The sequence below is a fragment of the Nyctibius grandis genome, chromosome 8 (assembly GCF_013368605.1).
Source record: "Nyctibius grandis isolate bNycGra1 chromosome 8, bNycGra1.pri, whole genome shotgun sequence".
In the NCBI taxonomy this organism is placed as follows: Eukaryota; Metazoa; Chordata; class Aves; order Nyctibiiformes; family Nyctibiidae; genus Nyctibius; species Nyctibius grandis.
Genome location: NC_090665.1, coordinates 5,544,552 through 5,561,738, shown reverse-complemented (window position 1 = coordinate 5,561,738; position 17,187 = coordinate 5,544,552). Strand labels below are relative to the sequence as shown.

The 17,187-nt window shown below is 49.7% G+C and overlaps 1 protein-coding gene across 1 annotated transcript in view; it reads left to right on the top strand.

The window, feature by feature from the left end:
• Positions 1-17,187, top strand: part of TNIK (TRAF2 and NCK interacting kinase) — a 158,810-nt gene that overhangs the window by 20,137 nt on the left and 121,486 nt on the right. Inside the window, exon 2 of the mRNA XM_068406081.1 lies at positions 7,021-7,086. Coding sequence (XP_068262182.1) covers positions 7,021-7,086 — 66 coding nt within the window. The remainder of the gene's footprint in view (positions 1-7,020; positions 7,087-17,187) is intronic.

Sequence of the window (17,187 nt, the reverse complement as noted above, 5' to 3'; positions counted from 1 at the left end):
GCATCTTCTTACCATGGTGAGACTCATGGAGGCCACATGTTGCTCTTCATCAGCTTCAAGTCAAAACTCGTTGCCTCTTGCTTGAGTGACATCAGGATGAGATGGAGTCACCTTGTTCCTAGCAATGCATAGGACAAGCTTTTGAGGGAATGGAGAGGAGGCTTGGACCCTTCTTGTTTTGATTAATGTAAGTGTGTAGGTTGTGAATGGCTTTTCCTTAGACTGGGCTGCTCCAGCGTGCCCTGTTGGGGGAAGGTTAGCTTTATATATGTCAGTGTAGTCATTGTTGTCCTCTACTAGTATCACTACTGCATCTTGGGCTGTGGGATCCACTGTCTGCAGTGGTACAAATGCCCTATCGTAGTTTCGTAGATCTTTTTTTCAGGTATGCACGTGTTCCTTACTGGCTTGGAGCTCCCATGTTTCATATTTGTGGAGGGCGCACAGAATGGCTGCTTTTTCTATTGAGATGGTAGGAAGGAGAAACTAGGTCAGAAGAACTCCAATTTTATGTGTGCAAGTGTTAGTCTGTGAGCAGGAAATCTGGAATAGGTCAATATATTGTAGCTCCATTGGCTTGGCCTCAGCAGGACCGAGTGGGACTGGACTGCCTGTGTGCATGGGGGATGTTTTTCCTTTTCTTCCTTCAGTAGTGGTGTTGGCTATACCTTTGGCTGGTAGCTACAAATCCACACTAACCTCTTCAGTTGAACAGGTGGTCGTTAAAGTAAGCTGGGTTTATTGACTGAAAAGCCCAGTGTGGTGATTGGTTCTTATTTAATTTTGCTGTTGCCAACTGTTGGCAGGTCTTAACAGTTAGGAAAGAAGAGAGATGCACGTGTGGTGGCTGAAGCTTTATTGCAGGGAGAAGCTGGGGAGAGGAGCATTGGAGATCCAGGAGAGCTGATTTATGGTTTAGGAAGAGGAGATGGGCAGAGCACAGAAGTGGCTCTCAGCAGGGGCTGGAGGAACAGCTCCTCGTGAGATGCTGAAGGGGAATGGTTCAAATAGATTTGTAAACAGGCTTCTCTCAGCTGTCAAGTGGAGAAATTTTTCTCCTGTTAATAACTTAGCCTTGACAACAGTTTATCCTATGTTGTATAGGAGTGTTGTTTCTTGACTAACATCTTCGTTTAAGATACAGAGCTGGGTGTTTGGGGGTGAGGGAGGACAAACTGCTTCTTCAAAATGAAAACAAAACCCTCGGTGAATTCCTTATTACTCTTCCAAGTAGAGCAGCTTGTATTGCTTGAGTAGGCAGAAGGTGCAGTGGTAGATGGCATTGATGATAGCTTGTCTTGTGAGTCTCTGGATGGGTGGGCGAAGGAGGGGAGAAATACCAAAGCTAGGAGGAGAAGACGTGAGATTAAGCAATCCCTGTGAGGGCTGAATAGCATCCAGTAGTCTGGCGTGGTTCTGCTTCATTACTTGGCTTGTAACCAAAGCAAAATATCTCAAAAAAAATACCTGTGCAGCCTAAGGAGTTTTTTTTTTGCACTGCTGCAATTAATGAGCAGGCTTAGGGCTATGTCTGTGTGATGGGAAGGCAGTGTTTGAAGCTCAAAAAGGTAATGTCCCCAACCTCTTTTTCTGGAAGTTCCTAGTAACTCCATCAATATTTTGTTGCCTTGGCCTTTGCCTTCCTGCTGTTGTCTGCAGCTATAGTAGCAATCCTCTCCTGGCTTGTGCAGTCTATCTTCCTATTACTCACAGGGCTGTTAACTAGAAGCGCCTTGGAGATGGAGACAACTAGTTGATTACTAAAAAGCAACTGTGTCTTCAAGTACTCTTCAAACCCCTCCATTTTTCTCCGAATTTGGGACAGCTTCCCCAAGGTGATCTGGACCTTGTTTTGTCAAATCATACAAGTGCTTCAATTCCCGCTGTAGAAACCAGTGTAAAAAGTATGGCAAAGTGGGTGAGTTGATGTGTCTTCAGGAGGAATGGCAGTTGACTTCTTAGAGCTTGAGGTTACTCGGGTCCTGATGCTTGGGAGATGTACATGATTGTCTACAGAGCTTCTGACTCTGCTGACGTGAAGGATGGCTTCACAGAGCGTGACCCAGCTCGGGCATTTGGCCTTGGGAAACAAAATCTGGGCAAGTATATAGTATGTGAACTTAAGGCTTGATCCTTATACTCGTTCCTCATAGTGATGTTTTGCATAATCAGAAATACATTACCCTGACGACAATTTTACATATCAAATTGAATAGCTGCAGGGCTTTTCTGTCTCTCCTGCATTCCTCACGGAGCCTTTCTCACATGCTGAATTAATGAGCTTCCTCTCCTGGTTGGAGCTTGGTTGGGGTGGAAGAATCGACTTTCTCCAGGCAGTTGTGTACGTACACTACACCTCAAGACAGCCACTTGTGTTGGGAGTGCTGCCCACTGCTGTCGTGCCAAGCTACGTGACGCTGGGTGGGATTGCAGCTCTCCTGTACATGCATGCTCTCTGCGTGCCATGGCGTTGCCATTAATGTACAAGAGCCAGCTGCTCGTGGGGAATGACCCTTTGGTGCTTCCCAGTGCCAAAGTCTCTCCTTGTGACTGCCAGGACTTGTCTCAGCGGAGGCACCTGCTCACAGTTAGGGCTCACTGGTCTGGTGTTGAGGGTTGGGAGTAAATGGCTTTGTGAGCCTGCTTTGGTTCGTGAGGATGCCTCATCAGTTTAATGGGGTCTCCGTTCAGGCTGTTATGAAGCTCTAAGGCAGAGGCTCATAAAATCCTGATGTTTGGAAATGTTAGTTGCACAGGCTTTAGTCTTAGTGGTGATTAAAAAAAAAAAAAACCCCTCTCTTAGTGCCATGGAGCTGCTTCAGCTGACTAGTGCCTGGGGATGATCTCCTGTTGCTGACCCATAACTGTGAGCTGCCTCCAGTTACGCAGCGTGTTTTCCTTCTCTAGGGTTATAACATTTGCTTAATGACTGGTTATCTCCATGATTTTTGGCTGGAAGTTGTCATTAGCTGCTCAGAATTGGGGGACTAAGTGCACAATGATTATAGAGGCTCTGATCTCTCATTTCCCCTCCGTGCATTCACAGCCATCGCAGTTTAATTGGTGTGCCCCTCGGTTCCCCTCAAGCATCTCTCCACTGTCTCCTCGTGTAACTCTGTTACATACCTTTTGTGTGGGCTAGAAGGGAGAAAAATGAGGCTCCTTCAAGGAAAATAAGCGAGTTGAGTATACAGACTGCATATAAATGCTTCTCGTGTTTGTGGACATGTGCCTGGCCATATTTAAGGACAGCTAACTGGTGACCCGCTGGCTCGGTGGTCACCAGAGCCACCACCAGTACACACCTGCAGCCCTCAGCCCGTAGCTGACTTACCCCTGGATGTGGATATCACTCTCTAGATAGTCTCCTCAAGCGGAGTGTTGGCTCTTTTGTGCCCTGGACTCGTTGGGACGTCACGGCGTAGGCGAGGACGTTGCTCAGCGGTGGCTCTGCGGGGTGGGGGTTAGGCAAGCTCCTGCTGGGAGCCGCGCTGCTGCGTGCTCCGCGCCGATAAGCCCTTCAAAAGGGATGTCTGTTTTGTTGCTGAGATTTGGATACATCCTGCTTTATCATCCACATACAGAAGTCCCTTTTCTGGTAATGCAGCAGTTTTAAATATACTGTTTATCAAAATAAAGTGGACTTTTTTTTTTTTTCCCCATGATATTGCTGGAAAAGATGATGCTCTTGCCTTGTTCTGTGTCTCAGACTGGTTTTAGCCACTGAGACTTTAGTACCACTGATTTTCCTGGGAGGTGAGTGAGGAGCATAACAATTTCCCACTTGAATTTGAGCCTGTCCTGGCTGCAGCTGTGGAAGCAGGGTCAGATCTCACCATGGGGGAGCTTGGGTTCCAGCCCATCCCTGGCCAGAGGATCACCGGGTCTGCGCAGCCCTTGTCGTGGGTGCCACTGTGTGAAACGTTTCCCATCCCATGAGCAACTGAAAGATCCTCTTGTTGAGTGTTTCGTTGCTTTATGAAGAGCCCCATGCCTGAGTTTGCTCCTGTGTTTCCTGGCACAAATTCCGAGTAACTCGTCCTCCTCAACGAGGCTTTGTGTGCCGAGGTGGGTGAGCAGCCGTGCTGGGGCCGGTGGCACCTTTGTCTGGAGAAGGCTACAGCTGGGCTGTTCTGGGATGGGGCACTGAGCCTGCACCCCCTCAGAAAGCTTACTTCTTTAAACTAAAAATAAAGTCGCTTTCCTTAGCAGGGAACTGCTGCGCTGTGCATCGCTGCAGGTGTAAAATGGGAATAGCTGGTAGCGGGTGATGTGCAAGTGTCTGCTGGTGTCCCTGCAGCCCCTGCCTGGGCTTGTGCCCCTGCCCTGTCCCTCCTGGGTGGTGAAAGGGCATGGCAGGAGGTGGCAGGCACCAGGCTGGAAGCAGCTGTGTGTAACAAGCTTTGGGGCCAGCCAAGTGCAGCCCAGCGCGCTGCTGTGAGCCCTGATCTGCGGCGCAGGCTATATTTGGTCTGAGATTACTCCCTGCTTGGCCTGGATTGGTCCCTGGCCGGGGCTTTGCAGGGTGGATTTCTTTTCTGTGTAATGTAAAAGCCCTCCTGCAGCGTGCCTCTGTATTTTGCTCCCTTGCTGCGTGCTCCAGCCTGCCCGAGCTGCTGTTGCTGCTCTCTGGTACCCTCCTGAAGCATCTCAGCTGGGGCTTTGCAGGGTGCAAGATGCAGGATGTGCCCCTGGCATCAGGAACAGCCTGTTCCCCAGCAGCCATTGAGATGCAAAGCTCATCTCCACGTAGGAGCCAGTCCAGGAGTGAAAAGAGGGATTTTTTTTGTTTCCCCATCCTCTGCTGTGCATTTCTGGAAGGGCCATTAACAACACATCCCTCCTGGGCACAAATAGTGGCTGTTGGGGGTAAGCATTGCCCCTCTGACCACCTGCTCCATGGGCCGAGGAGGGCAGCGAGGCCGGGAGGAGGGACCAGCCCCTGGCACATCGCCAGCATTCCCGGCGTGTTGTCGTGGCTGTACTGAGATGGGGTGGCTTGTGCCAGCAGTCAGGGGAGAAGTGTCCCTCAGCACTGCGCTGCGAGATGCCCGGTTACCTTGGCGATGCTTCTGGAAAAATGTGGAGAGGAAGCGGGATGGGGGGGACACGTGCAGCAGAGAAATTGTGTGGTGGGAGCAGTGGGGGAAAGCCCTCGGGGTGCACGAGCTGCCCCTGGCTCGCACAAAGCTGCCCTGGCCACAGTGGGGTGGTGTCAGCGGAGGCAGGCACGGGGCTGGAGGGTGTGCAACCAAGTGATGGATGGACTCGGATGAACCTGGTGGAGCTGTACCGCGCCTGATGTTTGTGTGTGTTAGATGAGCTAGAAGTGACCTGGGATGGTGAGAGGGGGTGCTCTTTGGTTTGAGGATTTTGTGGAAAGAGGTTGGAAAACATATTGTGAAGAGCAGTTCTTTTTATCTGAACTGACCAGCTGCGTCCTGGGTGTTTCTCCAAACCTCCTGATGATCTGCCCTAGGCACAGCTTTCTTCTCCCTTAATTTCCTAGTGGATATTCAAAAATAGATACACTTGTAGCCCTGGAAAAGCCTCTTTCAGAGTTGTTTCAGCACTGCAGAGAACAACCCCTAGGAAAGAAACTCACAAAATAAACAGCAGCTGCTGCCATGTTTCCTCCCTTCCTTTCTCACCCAGTTTGTGCAAACCCACCACCAGTTCCCTTTCCCATCCATTTGTGGCATTTCCCTGCCTGGTACCGAGGCAGTAAAGCCTTGGGATGTCTGCACCCGGCCAAGATGCTGGGTGCTACAAAGCTGTTGTGCCACAGCTTCACCCGCGTTGCCTGAGTGTCCAGTTGAAGGTTTGTTGGGGTATATTTGCGTCAGGGCAGACGTGTCCTTGGTGGACAAGCCTTCTTCTAGAGCAGCTTCCCCACCCTTTGCTGCAGGAGGTACCACCAACGGCTGAGCTTGGGCTCCCCAGGGCTTCCCATATAACGGATCTGTGCATATGATGGAGAAACAGGCAGAAGCAGGACGGGGCATGTCTAAACGTATGGGGTGATCGGAGGGGTTGCTGTGACCCTGGAGTGGAGGTGTGCTGAACCCCAGCAGGTATGCGGCAGTGCACGCTCTGGGCTGGGGGGAAAGGTGCCTCAGTCACGTCAAGACTTGGACTAATTGACTTGCGGTGTTATTAATATGTTGAACCTTGCTTCTCAGCTGCTCACAAAGACCCAGTGTTTGACTTTTGGACCCAGAAGTCATCTTGAACTGATGCGGGCTTGTAATGAATGAAACCTCTGTGTCCGTAACGTGGTGGTGGATGTCCTTCTCCCATCTCTCGAGGAGTGCTGCTGCCTGATCCTCCTTTGCCTGTCAGAGCCGTTAATTGCCCTGTCTGCATGCTCTCAGACCACAGCTGGCAGCTCTTGCTGGGACGCCCAGTTGTTCCATAGCTCAAGTGACTCAAAATCCATCAGGGAGGATGGATGGTGCTGTGGGAGCCAGGGTCATCTGTGCCCTGGGTGGGTGGGCTGGGGGGCCGCAGGGCTGTGAGACCCCCAGGGGCCGGGACCCCTCCGCATCCACCGGCTTCCCAGGGGATCACGCTATCCGAAGCTGGAGTGATAAATATGGGAGGAGGAGGAGGAGCGGAAGAGTATAAATAAAGCTTCTGGAAGGGGAAATCCCACCAAGAGGAGAAAATAGCAGCGCTGGTTTATTCTTTCCCCACTCTCTCTCGTTCCTCTCGGCTTGTATCATGTTTTAACTGTGCCGGCGGGTGCGCTCGGCTTCTGCACGCGTGTGCGCTTGTGTGCGGCTGCCCTTTCCCTAGCTGGGCACACAGCGGGGTCTGGGGATGGGTTTTGGGGCTTCGGTGCCACATCCCAAATCGTCGTGTCCTCATGTAGCGCTGCCCTAGATCTGCTCATCTCGGTTGACAAACCAGAACGTCAACGGCCAGGACGCACCAGACCAAAAAGGACACTTAGGCCAAGTAACACGAATGCTGCTGATTGCTTATTAAATATATTTTTTTCTCTTCCTTTTCTCCTAGGATCCTGCAGGAATCTTTGAACTGGTGGAGCTTGTTGGCAATGGTACCTATGGGCAGGTCTATAAGGTAAGGGCTCCACCTGAAGTGATCCCATTTGCCTTGGCCATGTGTTGAACACGGACCATCCCAGCAATTCGTCTTGGCTAGGTTTGACCTGTTTCAGGCCTGACAAGAAGCTTCACTGAACTCCAGCTTTTTGGTCTTGTGTGCAAGTACCGTGTAGCATGCAGAGCTCTTAGAATAAGCAATTCATACTAGTTCTGAAACTGTCACTGGAAAATAAATCGCTTTTTTTTTCATCTCCCTCCAGTTGCTTTTTATTGATTATATGATGAGGAGGGAGTGAAAAGCCTGCGCTTCAATAGATAAATCTCGGTCTCTTCTAGGAGCTGAGTTTACGGCTGCAGTAGGCTGCCAAATGAGTTTGCTACAGTCTAGTGCTCTGCTCGCACGCGGGCTGGCTGCTGCCCTGTCCACCAGCGGAAACCTGCCGCAGGAGAAAAACCACAACACTCGATAAGCTCGCTTTAAATTTCTGTAAACATCTGGAAGCAGCTTTCCAGATGAGAATAGTGAGGGGACTGGGGAGAACAGAATTTTAAAGCCATGAACTTCTTTACAGAAATGTTTAAAAAGTCCACTCTCTGCTAAATTACATCACCTGCCCCAAACACCTCTTAGCTTGGGGGTTTTCCAGAATTTGTCGTCTTGGTGGGGTTTTTTTTGTGGATTATTCTTGTGGTGTTGGGGAGGGATTGAAATATTTCAGTCTGGGATTGTCTGCATTTGATATATTGGTGGGAAGATGTTTCTCGGTGTGGTTGCATGAGGAATTTGCCAACTATTTCGGGTCTGCTGGGAGACAGTAGTTCTCCTGGGCCTCATTCTCCAAAAACTTCTGTATGGGTGGGCATACATCTTGTATATATGTGCACACGGAGATCCTGTGTACCTGTCGTGCCCATATTCTCTTTTGACTATAGAAAAGAACGTGTTCATGTGCTCTTACTTGGTCGCTTGGGCACAGCTCTTGCCTGTTGTGTGGTAAAAGGCAGCGAGCTGCCCCTGCTGAAGAGGAGAAGAGAAGGGGGCTTAAAAAGTTACCTGTCAGGAAATATTTATTCTGAATTCTGGTTTTCCCCGTCTTCCCGCTGCTGTAGGCTAATCCCATCAGTACGGGGATAGAAGGATTGAAGTGAAGTGAAGATGAACTGGAACTGCTGGAGTTTCAAATGTGTGAATTTTTGAACTGGAATAAGTTTGTTTTGTTTTGTTTTGTTTTAAAAACAAACAACAACAACAAAACAAAAACAACAACAAAAAAACAAAACAAAACACAACAAAACCCCACCCAAAGTGCTCCTATCAAGGTTGTATTCCAGGGAGCCTTCCCCTCTGGTACTGGTTGTTTTTCCACCGTGTGCTCCCCTGCCCCCGCCCCGGGAGCTCCCTTCTGAACTGTTTTTCTTCTCAGCGGCTAAAATAATGGTAGAGGGTGACCTAATTTTAACTGGTGCATATTTCTAACAATCAGTGGAAACTATGTGCCTTTAACGGCCTTTTGAAAGCGTCATGCTTTTGTGGAGAGCAGAAAAGGGAAATAAGCTGGTGCTGGCGCTGCTGGCAGCACGGCTCTGCTGATCGCGTTTCCTCTTGCTGTGTTTGATTCTTTTGGTGTGTCTGTGTGTTACCTCAAAGCGAGGAAAAACCACCCAGAAACGTCCAAGTGTGGGCTTTCCGGGAGGTGAACGCTTCTGCGTTCCCTTTTTCTCCTGCTGTACAAGGAAAAAATCCCCCTCTTAACTGTTTTTAGCTTGTTAGAGTAATGGGATTGTCCTCGGTGTGATTCACTGGGTACCGGTGACGGCGGGGAGAACTCTGCTGCCAACCCAAGTTAGTACTGAGCTAGGAGTTCAGGCTAAGACTGACTTCAGAGCTCTCCAACTGGAGTCTTGGAGTAGCACCCGCTCTGTAAACAAAAGGAGACTTTGATATAAAGCACACGTAACTGTTTATGGTGTCCCACCCTAAAGCCTAGCACGGAAATAAGATCTCTGTGATTCTTTTTCTCCAGATACCACCGCTGTATTTATCTCTTGCAGCAAAACAAATGGATCAGCTTTCAAGACACACAGACCTTCTGGCTCCCTTCTGAAACAGCCTTCACAAGTGGCCTGTACCTAGGAGCAAAGTCCTCTGTAACTGTATGGTTGGTCCAGTGCCATTTCAAACCCATCTCAGGTGGGGCTGGGGTTTTCCCACCCCTCTGTGCTGGTGCTACCCGAGGTGCACCATTGCTGTCCTCTCAGAGGCTGTGCCTGTCTCTAGTTGTATTTTTAGATGTGGAAGGAATAATTCATTGTGGTGCCTCCTCTGGTGCTGGCTTCCTCGCCTGAGCTTTGCAGGTCCAACCCCTGCACTCTCTGCCAGGAGCAGTCACCTGGTGAGCATCACCTCCCCTTTGCATGGCTGGGCCCTCTCTGAAGCGAGCAGAGGAGCTCTTCTGTTGGGAAGAGGCAGAATCAGGGGAGAGCATCTTATGTTTGTGTACTGCAAGGCTGCCAAAACAGGACTGCATCCTGATGTTTCCCCCAGAAAACCTCACTTAGCAGCCAGCTCTTACACTTGTTGCATGGCCATATTTGTGTTGGAGGATACAGATGTCCTGGTGGTAACCAGCTGGCCTGCCCAGGACCTGGAGGGACACGTGCAAGGTGCAAACCTCCTATTGATCCCATGGGATAAAGCACATGGTTATGTTGTTCTGACGACTGAACAATACCTCAGCCCAAGAGGGCAGGGGGTGTGAGAAATGCCTGGTAGAACAGCAGTAACAGGAGCCATCAGGGAGCAGCGATTCATGGAGCCAACTTCAGGATCCTCTGTGTTGGAGGGATTGAGCAACCTGGTCTAGTGGAAGGTGTCCCAGCCCATGGCAGGGAGGTTAGAGCTAGATGATCTTTAAGGTCCCTTCCAACTCAAACCATTCTGTGATTGGGAAGCCCCTGCCACAGCACGTGCCTTCTCCTTGATTGTAAGAGAAAAGACGTGTTGGCCAAGGCTGGTGCACATTCAGAGCTCCCAAAGGCAGTGCACCCCTCTGCTGAAGCGTGGGCACCGGGATGAAGCTCACTGCACGGGTTGCTTTGATCCTGCTTTCTGGGTCATGGTGTGAAGGCTCCTTTCGGGTGGTACACAGTGCTGCTGTAAATCAAAGCCTTGTTTCTGAGGCTTGTGCTCCAGAGGCAAAGGTGACTTGCTCGGATTGATCTCTGTATTTTCAGGTAAAGGCCTTCCTTTGCTCAGGACTGCAGGTTAAAACATCACTGGGGTGCTTCCCAGCTCTGGCTGTACCCCAGGGACACCTGGACGCTGCAGGAACCCTCAGCAGTGACCCGCTCTGCTCACTCTCCTCTGACCCCAACCACAAGCTCTTTTCTTTGGATAATTGCAGAGAGAAATAACATTCCTTGTTCGCTGCTTAACAATCTCTTGTGAATAGCTTGATTTTTATTTTAATGAGGGACTGCACTGGTGATGGTTTATCTCTCTAATTGAATCGGAAGCTTTTCTTTATTTTCTAATAATCCTGCATCTAATGTTACAGATTGTAAACTCTTTTTTTATAGAAGATTGAGAGCTTGCTAGCTCCTGTGCCAGACATTGTTGCAGTAGTGGATTTCTATGTCCTTGGATTTTCTTTTTTTTATTTAAGGTATTTAAAGAAATGGCTAACAGGAATACAATGATGTGGACGTAGGGAACTGAGCCATTGCCTCACTGGTTTTTAGCAGGTAGCTGATGGCTGAAAGCAAAACTGTAAACACAACAATCACTAAGACCCTTTAGAGCGTTATCTAAAGTGTGAGGAAATGCTGCTTTTATGTTCCAGAAGATTATTATTATTATTGCTTATCTCTGCTTTGCATTAGAGAGCAAGCAAAAAGTCCTTAAAATCCTGTGTATGCTTAGATTGCCTGGATAAATCGCAGCACCGGGGCCACAGCTGTTGTGTCAAACACCAATAAATACATGGGTGGAAAGGAAAAGGACATTGGATTGTTCAGGAATACCTTTCCAAAGGGCCATTACAAAGCTGGGCGAAGACATGCAGTGGGCTATGTATTGTGCACTGGCTCTGTTAACAACCAAAGCAATCCCCTGGTGTTTTCAGGCCTCCTTAGCCCTGGGCGTTCACGCGGTGGCCCGTGCACAGTGTCACCAAAGCAGGATTTTGATGCAAGTCTTTGCAATAGTGAAAAAAAAATATCAGTAAATAGGTCAGATGGGTAACCTTTGCCTCTCTCATCTTCTGTAGTGTTACAGCATTGAACAGGGAGATAAATGGTGCTGGGATTACATACTCATGTGCTGCTTCCCAGCCCTACCAGGAGGACAACAGTCATTAATGCCAAGTGCTGCTTTGCGGAGTGCCCTGGGGATGCGGCTCTCCATTTACAGCTTTAGCAAGGCTTTATTTTACAGGGTACAAGATACGGTACTGTGGGCTAACTCCATAACTGCACAGTAACTATTGATTGTTTAATTAGCTGGTAAATGCCACATAATCGCTAAGCCATTACGCAGCATTATTCTGCACTCTTCATTTAGAGCGTGTGGGGTCCGCGAGCCGCAGGTCTTGCAGCCGTGGCTCCCCAGGGAGCTCCTCTGCTGTCACTGCAGAGCAGGGGTCACCCCCAGGAGCCACCTCGGGGTGCCACCAGCCACCTCCAGGCAGGGTGCCTGGCCATGGGCTGTCCCTGTCCCCTGCCAGCCATTTGAAGGGGACACGTTTTTTGCAATTGTTCTTTGTTGCACTGGGTTGTGTATGTCTGGGATACAACACATGGGGGAAAAGGATGAGGAACTGCATCCCAAGACCTTTTGTCAAGGTTTATTTATTTATTACCCAGCTGGTGTTTGCCAGAAGCTGGGACTGATGCATCTGGAGGCAAACCCCCAGGTTGGAGCCAGGGAATGAAGATGTTGAGGTGTGTGGGTATGGGAAAGTGAATAAAGCATCTGAAATCCCAGGTCGCCTGTTGCTGGAGAGCTGGGAGCAGCAAGGCTGACGGGACACTTTGATCTCCGAGTCAAACCGCTGAGAATGTCCTGGGCACAAGCCTGTTCTCGGTAGCATTGTCCTGGAGCTGGCAGATGAGGGACAAGGAGGGGTGGCCGTGTCCTGCCCTCCCGAGTGCTGGGTGTGCACTCCCCTGCCCAGCAGCATCCTTCCTCATGGCCCCCCTGGGCACCCCACTGCTGCAGGCTGGAGGAGGAGCAGGTGAATATGCTAAAGAAAGGCTTTTAGAAGATTTTTTTTTTTTTTTTTTTTAATTTTACTTTTTATTTTTAGAGGGGAGGTATGAGAAAATAACTGATGTGCAGCTTGTGCCACGTTTAGCCTGCCCATAGTCCGGCTCAGCCCGGCTGCCACTGATCAAGCCTTGGGCCCTGGTGAGAACAGAGACCTGCAGGTTCCTGGGTCGTTATTAGCAGTTCAGATAATGAGCCTGAGTCAAGAATGACATTAATTGTTTTTAATAATCGGTTGGTTTATTGTCTCTCTTTCCGAAAGGCGGATGGTCAATAGTGTGATAATTAATCACTGCTGCTTTTAGCCATGTGGAAGAAGTTACCGTGCTGCACACAATTAATATTTCCTGGGGATTGTTGCTGTAAAGAATTAATCTTAGTTTACACACACAGCTTTTATAGCTGAGTGTAGCCACAGGCGCGTGTGCGTGTGTTGCCGTCCCTCATCGTGGTCTTATGGTCGCTGTGGACCAAGGCAAACACAGGAGGGGTTGATCCCCTTTGATTTGGGTGGCTCCCCAGCTTTCCCCGTGGTCTAGTGCTGGAGCTGGGACGGCAAAGCACCCTGCCTCTGCCCCAGTGGAGCAGCACTGAGCTGACGTGCCCCATCCAGGGCTCCTCTTTCCACTGGGATGGTTTTGGTGTTGGTGGTGACTGGGACCGCTCGCATCCACATCCAGATACAGACCCGCGTGGGCGGGCATCGGCCACCCAGCATCTTCAAGGTCATGTAAGAGCCGTGCAAGTGTGAATGGATTTACGAGACTTACAAGCTGCTTTATAATCCTTGTGTGTTACAAGCACAGTATTAAATATTAAGCCATTGTTTCCGCTGGGATGGCTCCCCGTGCCGCCAGAGAGGAGGGGGTGCCGCTGTGCGAGGATGCTCGCCGGGGTGGGGGTCTCTGCTGATCCCCTGGGCACTGGCTCACGAGTGGTGCTAGGCTTTTATCAGCTCTTACTGGGACGTGGGAGGGGGCTGGGCTGGCTTACTGGTACCTGGTAACGCGTGCTGGCTTTATCAGAAGGAAAACGGGCGACCTCGATTTACCAGCTTCCCTGGGATGTTAACGTATCTCTAGAGGAGAAGGTCCTTTCCTTGCTGACTCAAATGGGAGGTGTGAGTTTCTGAAATGAGGACTTGTTTTTGCTGTGCAGGCAAGGAAGTCTTAACTGGAAAATGCTTAAAATGATGTTTCATTTTTTTTTTTTTTAAAAAAAAAAGCAAAAAAAAAAAAGCTTTGTTACCAGAGCAACTGGTACATCTTGTGCTGCTTCATTTCTCTGAAACAGAGAGAGCTCTGAGCCCTCCCTCCCTCTCCCCAAGAAACCAGCCCACACACACCTACGCACCAATATGTCACATTAACTTTGCTGCTTTCTGAATAATATAAGGGAAAGGTGCTTTTTACATTTCAATCCTATAGAACACAGGTTATAAAAGGTGTTTGAAGGTATTCCTGTATTGCCTCCCTTTTAATCTCTATTCCCTTTCCCTCTCTCCAGAGTTTGTGATGGGAAAGGACAGGGTGAAGGTCAGGAGCAGACTGATGTGTCTGTGAAGCGCTATTTGTCCACTCTCCCTTGTGTTGCTGGGTGCTCTGCTTCTGTAAATACTGCACAATTTTGCAGGATAAAAAGATACCTGAAATGTTACTGGGAGAAAAAAGCTACCTTTGAAGATGCTAAGTAAAGTCAACGGCACGCTGCAGAGCATGGGGGACACGTTGGTTGGTCTTGCAACGCTGTTTGTATGGGTGCCAGGCATAGATAGAGATGGAGGGAGAGCCCTTTCCTTGACTTGCGATTAGAAGATGATCTGTGCAAGCACCTGCTCTGCAGACCTCTGCAGAGCAAGCACCATTTCCAGTGCCACCTTCTATCCCGTAGGAATGACTGGACTAGGAACTCAGACTTGTCTTTTCTCAGGTCTTCTGTGAGAACATGTAAAGTGGGCCAATTCACTGGTTGGTTGTACGGCTCCAGTATCCATAGGTTTCATGGTTGTGGACCAGTGCTGCTGGATGTGTGACCTGTTTTATGCAAGTGGAGCTGCAGCAGAACAGTCTGGGAAGACCTCATTTAAAACTGGGGTCTGAGAAGGCTCGCTGCCTAGAGGTCTTCAAGCTCCCCAGGTGAAATTGGTCCATGTGAGTTGTCAGGCTGGTCTGTGCTTGCATGACTACTCTTGAGGTTGCTCAAAATCCCTTGACTTTCGTCAGGCTCTTTGGGTCTGTTTATGGTGATGTACTTGGGCATCCAGCTACCATCTGCATTGCTTGACCTGGGAGATGGGGATGCAGAGGGAGCTGTTGAGAAAATAGCCAACTCTTCAGAATCGGGGTTATTCCATGTGAAAGCATCATTCTCCCTTTCGGGAGGTGCAGCTTCTTGTCCTACTGAAGCTTTCCTTGCTCTGCTCACTGTAGTATCTTACAATAGTATGTTGTAAGGGTGTGGGCATGGCCAGTGGGTGGAGGTATGGATGCTGTAAGGCTCGGGTAGATTATAAAAAGCATTTGCTGTTAGGATATGTCCATCTAATGGTAACCCTGGGCTGCAAGGCAGCAGATTAGGAGCATCTTGCTCTAAGTAGAAACTGGTACCTGCTGATTTTTGTTGTTGACTTGTTTATAGTATTGGAAGAATATTGGGTTAGTCTAGTGAATTGGAGCCTAATGCAGTGCACAGGGAGCCTAGGGCCAAGTCCCCCCTGTTGCGGACTTTTCCAGTGACCTTTGCTAAATGACTTCTCTCTTCTCCTTTTCCATCCCTGTCCTCAACCCTCTGCCTGTAAAATCAGGAGCAGGGCAACGCTGGGGTGGTCTGGGGGCAGAGCTGGGAGCTGCTAGGTGGTGCCAGCATTGGAAAGCCATCTACGAGGAGATGGTGTGCTAGGTGCCCCTGCACCAGCCTTTTGAAAACAAAAGGTTGGGGGTGAGGCTGGTTCCCAGAGGAGCAAAGTACAGCAGTGGTTGCCTGTTAGTAGGTCAGCTGAGCTAAACAATCTAAAGCAGCACTGAAAAGTAGGTTTCAGAGCTGGGAAGAATTTTGTTCCTCCTGGCTCTGAAGGTGCCACTCTCAGCTAAGAAGTCAGGAGAGGACTTTTGGAAGGTTTGGGGAAGGGGATGGGGGGAGCGGTAACCTGTGAGCATCGGTCCAGGCTGTGTATTTCAGGCATTCACAGTTGCCGGAGTGTTTGTCTTCAGAGACGTTTCTTGCTTGTCATTTTTTATACCTTTTCAAATTTTGATGCAGCTTGACTTGTGGCTGACTCTGAAGACTTGAAGGGAAGCGATGCCTACAGGGAGCTGGTTGGAGCTCTGCATCTTCTCCTGTTTACGCTTTGAAGGCTCGCTGCAGCGAGAAGCCTGTCTCTCTTGAAATCTGCAGTTTATTCTTAGGTTTACCTGGGAAGCCCTTTACACTAATTACCTAAAGATGGAAGGTGCCAAGCAAACACAGCCTGCTTCCAAATGTTGTGGGTTTTTTTCCTCCCCTCACATAAGAATGGCAGATTGGTGTGATTTTTTTTTTGTTGTTTAGGTCTTTACATTTTTTTGTGTGTTTAGATCTCTAAATTCTTGTGTTTGAATGTGTTCATGGAAGTGTGTAGCTAGGAACCCAACTCCATCCCCTCGTCCCCACCACACTGCTGTTGTCCTCCAGCCCTGTCTCCCTTGGCTCCCTGGGTAGGTGGCCGAGAAGGAGGTCAGTTAGGACTGCAGAGCACACTGCAATCAGCTGCAGAGGGATGTGGGGGAACCTGAGCCTTCGTTAGCACGAGCTGTGGTGATCCAGCCCGGGGAGCCCTGTGTGGTACCAGGAGCATGGTGAGATGCCATGGCTGTTCCTCTGCCTGTGCCCTGGTGGGGATGCAGGGCTCGGTCCCTGCCTGTGGGTGCCCAGCATCCCTGCCTGTGTGCTCAGCACTGCATGTCCTGGGACTCGCTGGCCCCTGCCCACAGTCATCTACCTTAGGCTGGGCTGAGCTGCAGACCCGTGTGGTGACGTCCCAGGGATTACTTGTATTCTCAAACTTCCCCCCTCTAAGATTTTTTGCTCTCCACTGGGGCAGGGCAGCGCTCCTAAAGAAGAAATGTTGGTACGTGCTCCTTTTTCATGCATCACCTTAGTTTTCCCAGCAGAGAGAACATCAAGTATGGGATGCATCTAGGAGACTCAGCTGTGGCCCACAGGTCTGCAAGAGGATGAGAAAGGCAGGTGCTGGGTTGGAGCTGGTGGGCTTTCTCTTGGTGTGAATCTCTGCTTGAGTGTGGCGGTTGGACTCAGGGGCTGTAGGAGCCTCTTGGGTTGTTGGGATACATCAGTTGCGTGGTTGGGGGGTTTCACCAAGGGCCACAGCAGCATTGGCAGCAGGACCACCCTGGAGTGGGAGGGATGCTGCTGTGCCCCAGTTTCTACTGTTTTACAGGGGTGCTTGCAGCCTGTGGCAGTGAATTTCCAAAATTAGTAATCTTCTACAGGTCTTTTTTTTTTCTTAATCCACTGTAAAGCTGAACCTGATGGCAAGTGATACTTGAAATGACCTGGGCGTGCAGGGGCAAAGAGGGACAGGGAGGTAATCCAGCCAAATGTGCTTAAATATGGGAGCTGTGGAGGGGAGAGAGTTGCATAAAGGACAGAGAATTGGATTTCAGATGTCCATAGGTAATTTTACAGAGCTGCCCTCAAGCCCAGTCTGGAAGCTGTGTTGGCTTTCTTAGCTCTCAACCGGCACTAAAGATCAAGAGGCAGAAGCACCTTATCTGGGCAAGACCCATTAGGGTGACATGCTCCCCACGCTGGAGGTGATGCTTCACCTGGGCTGCAGGGGACGGGCGACGCACC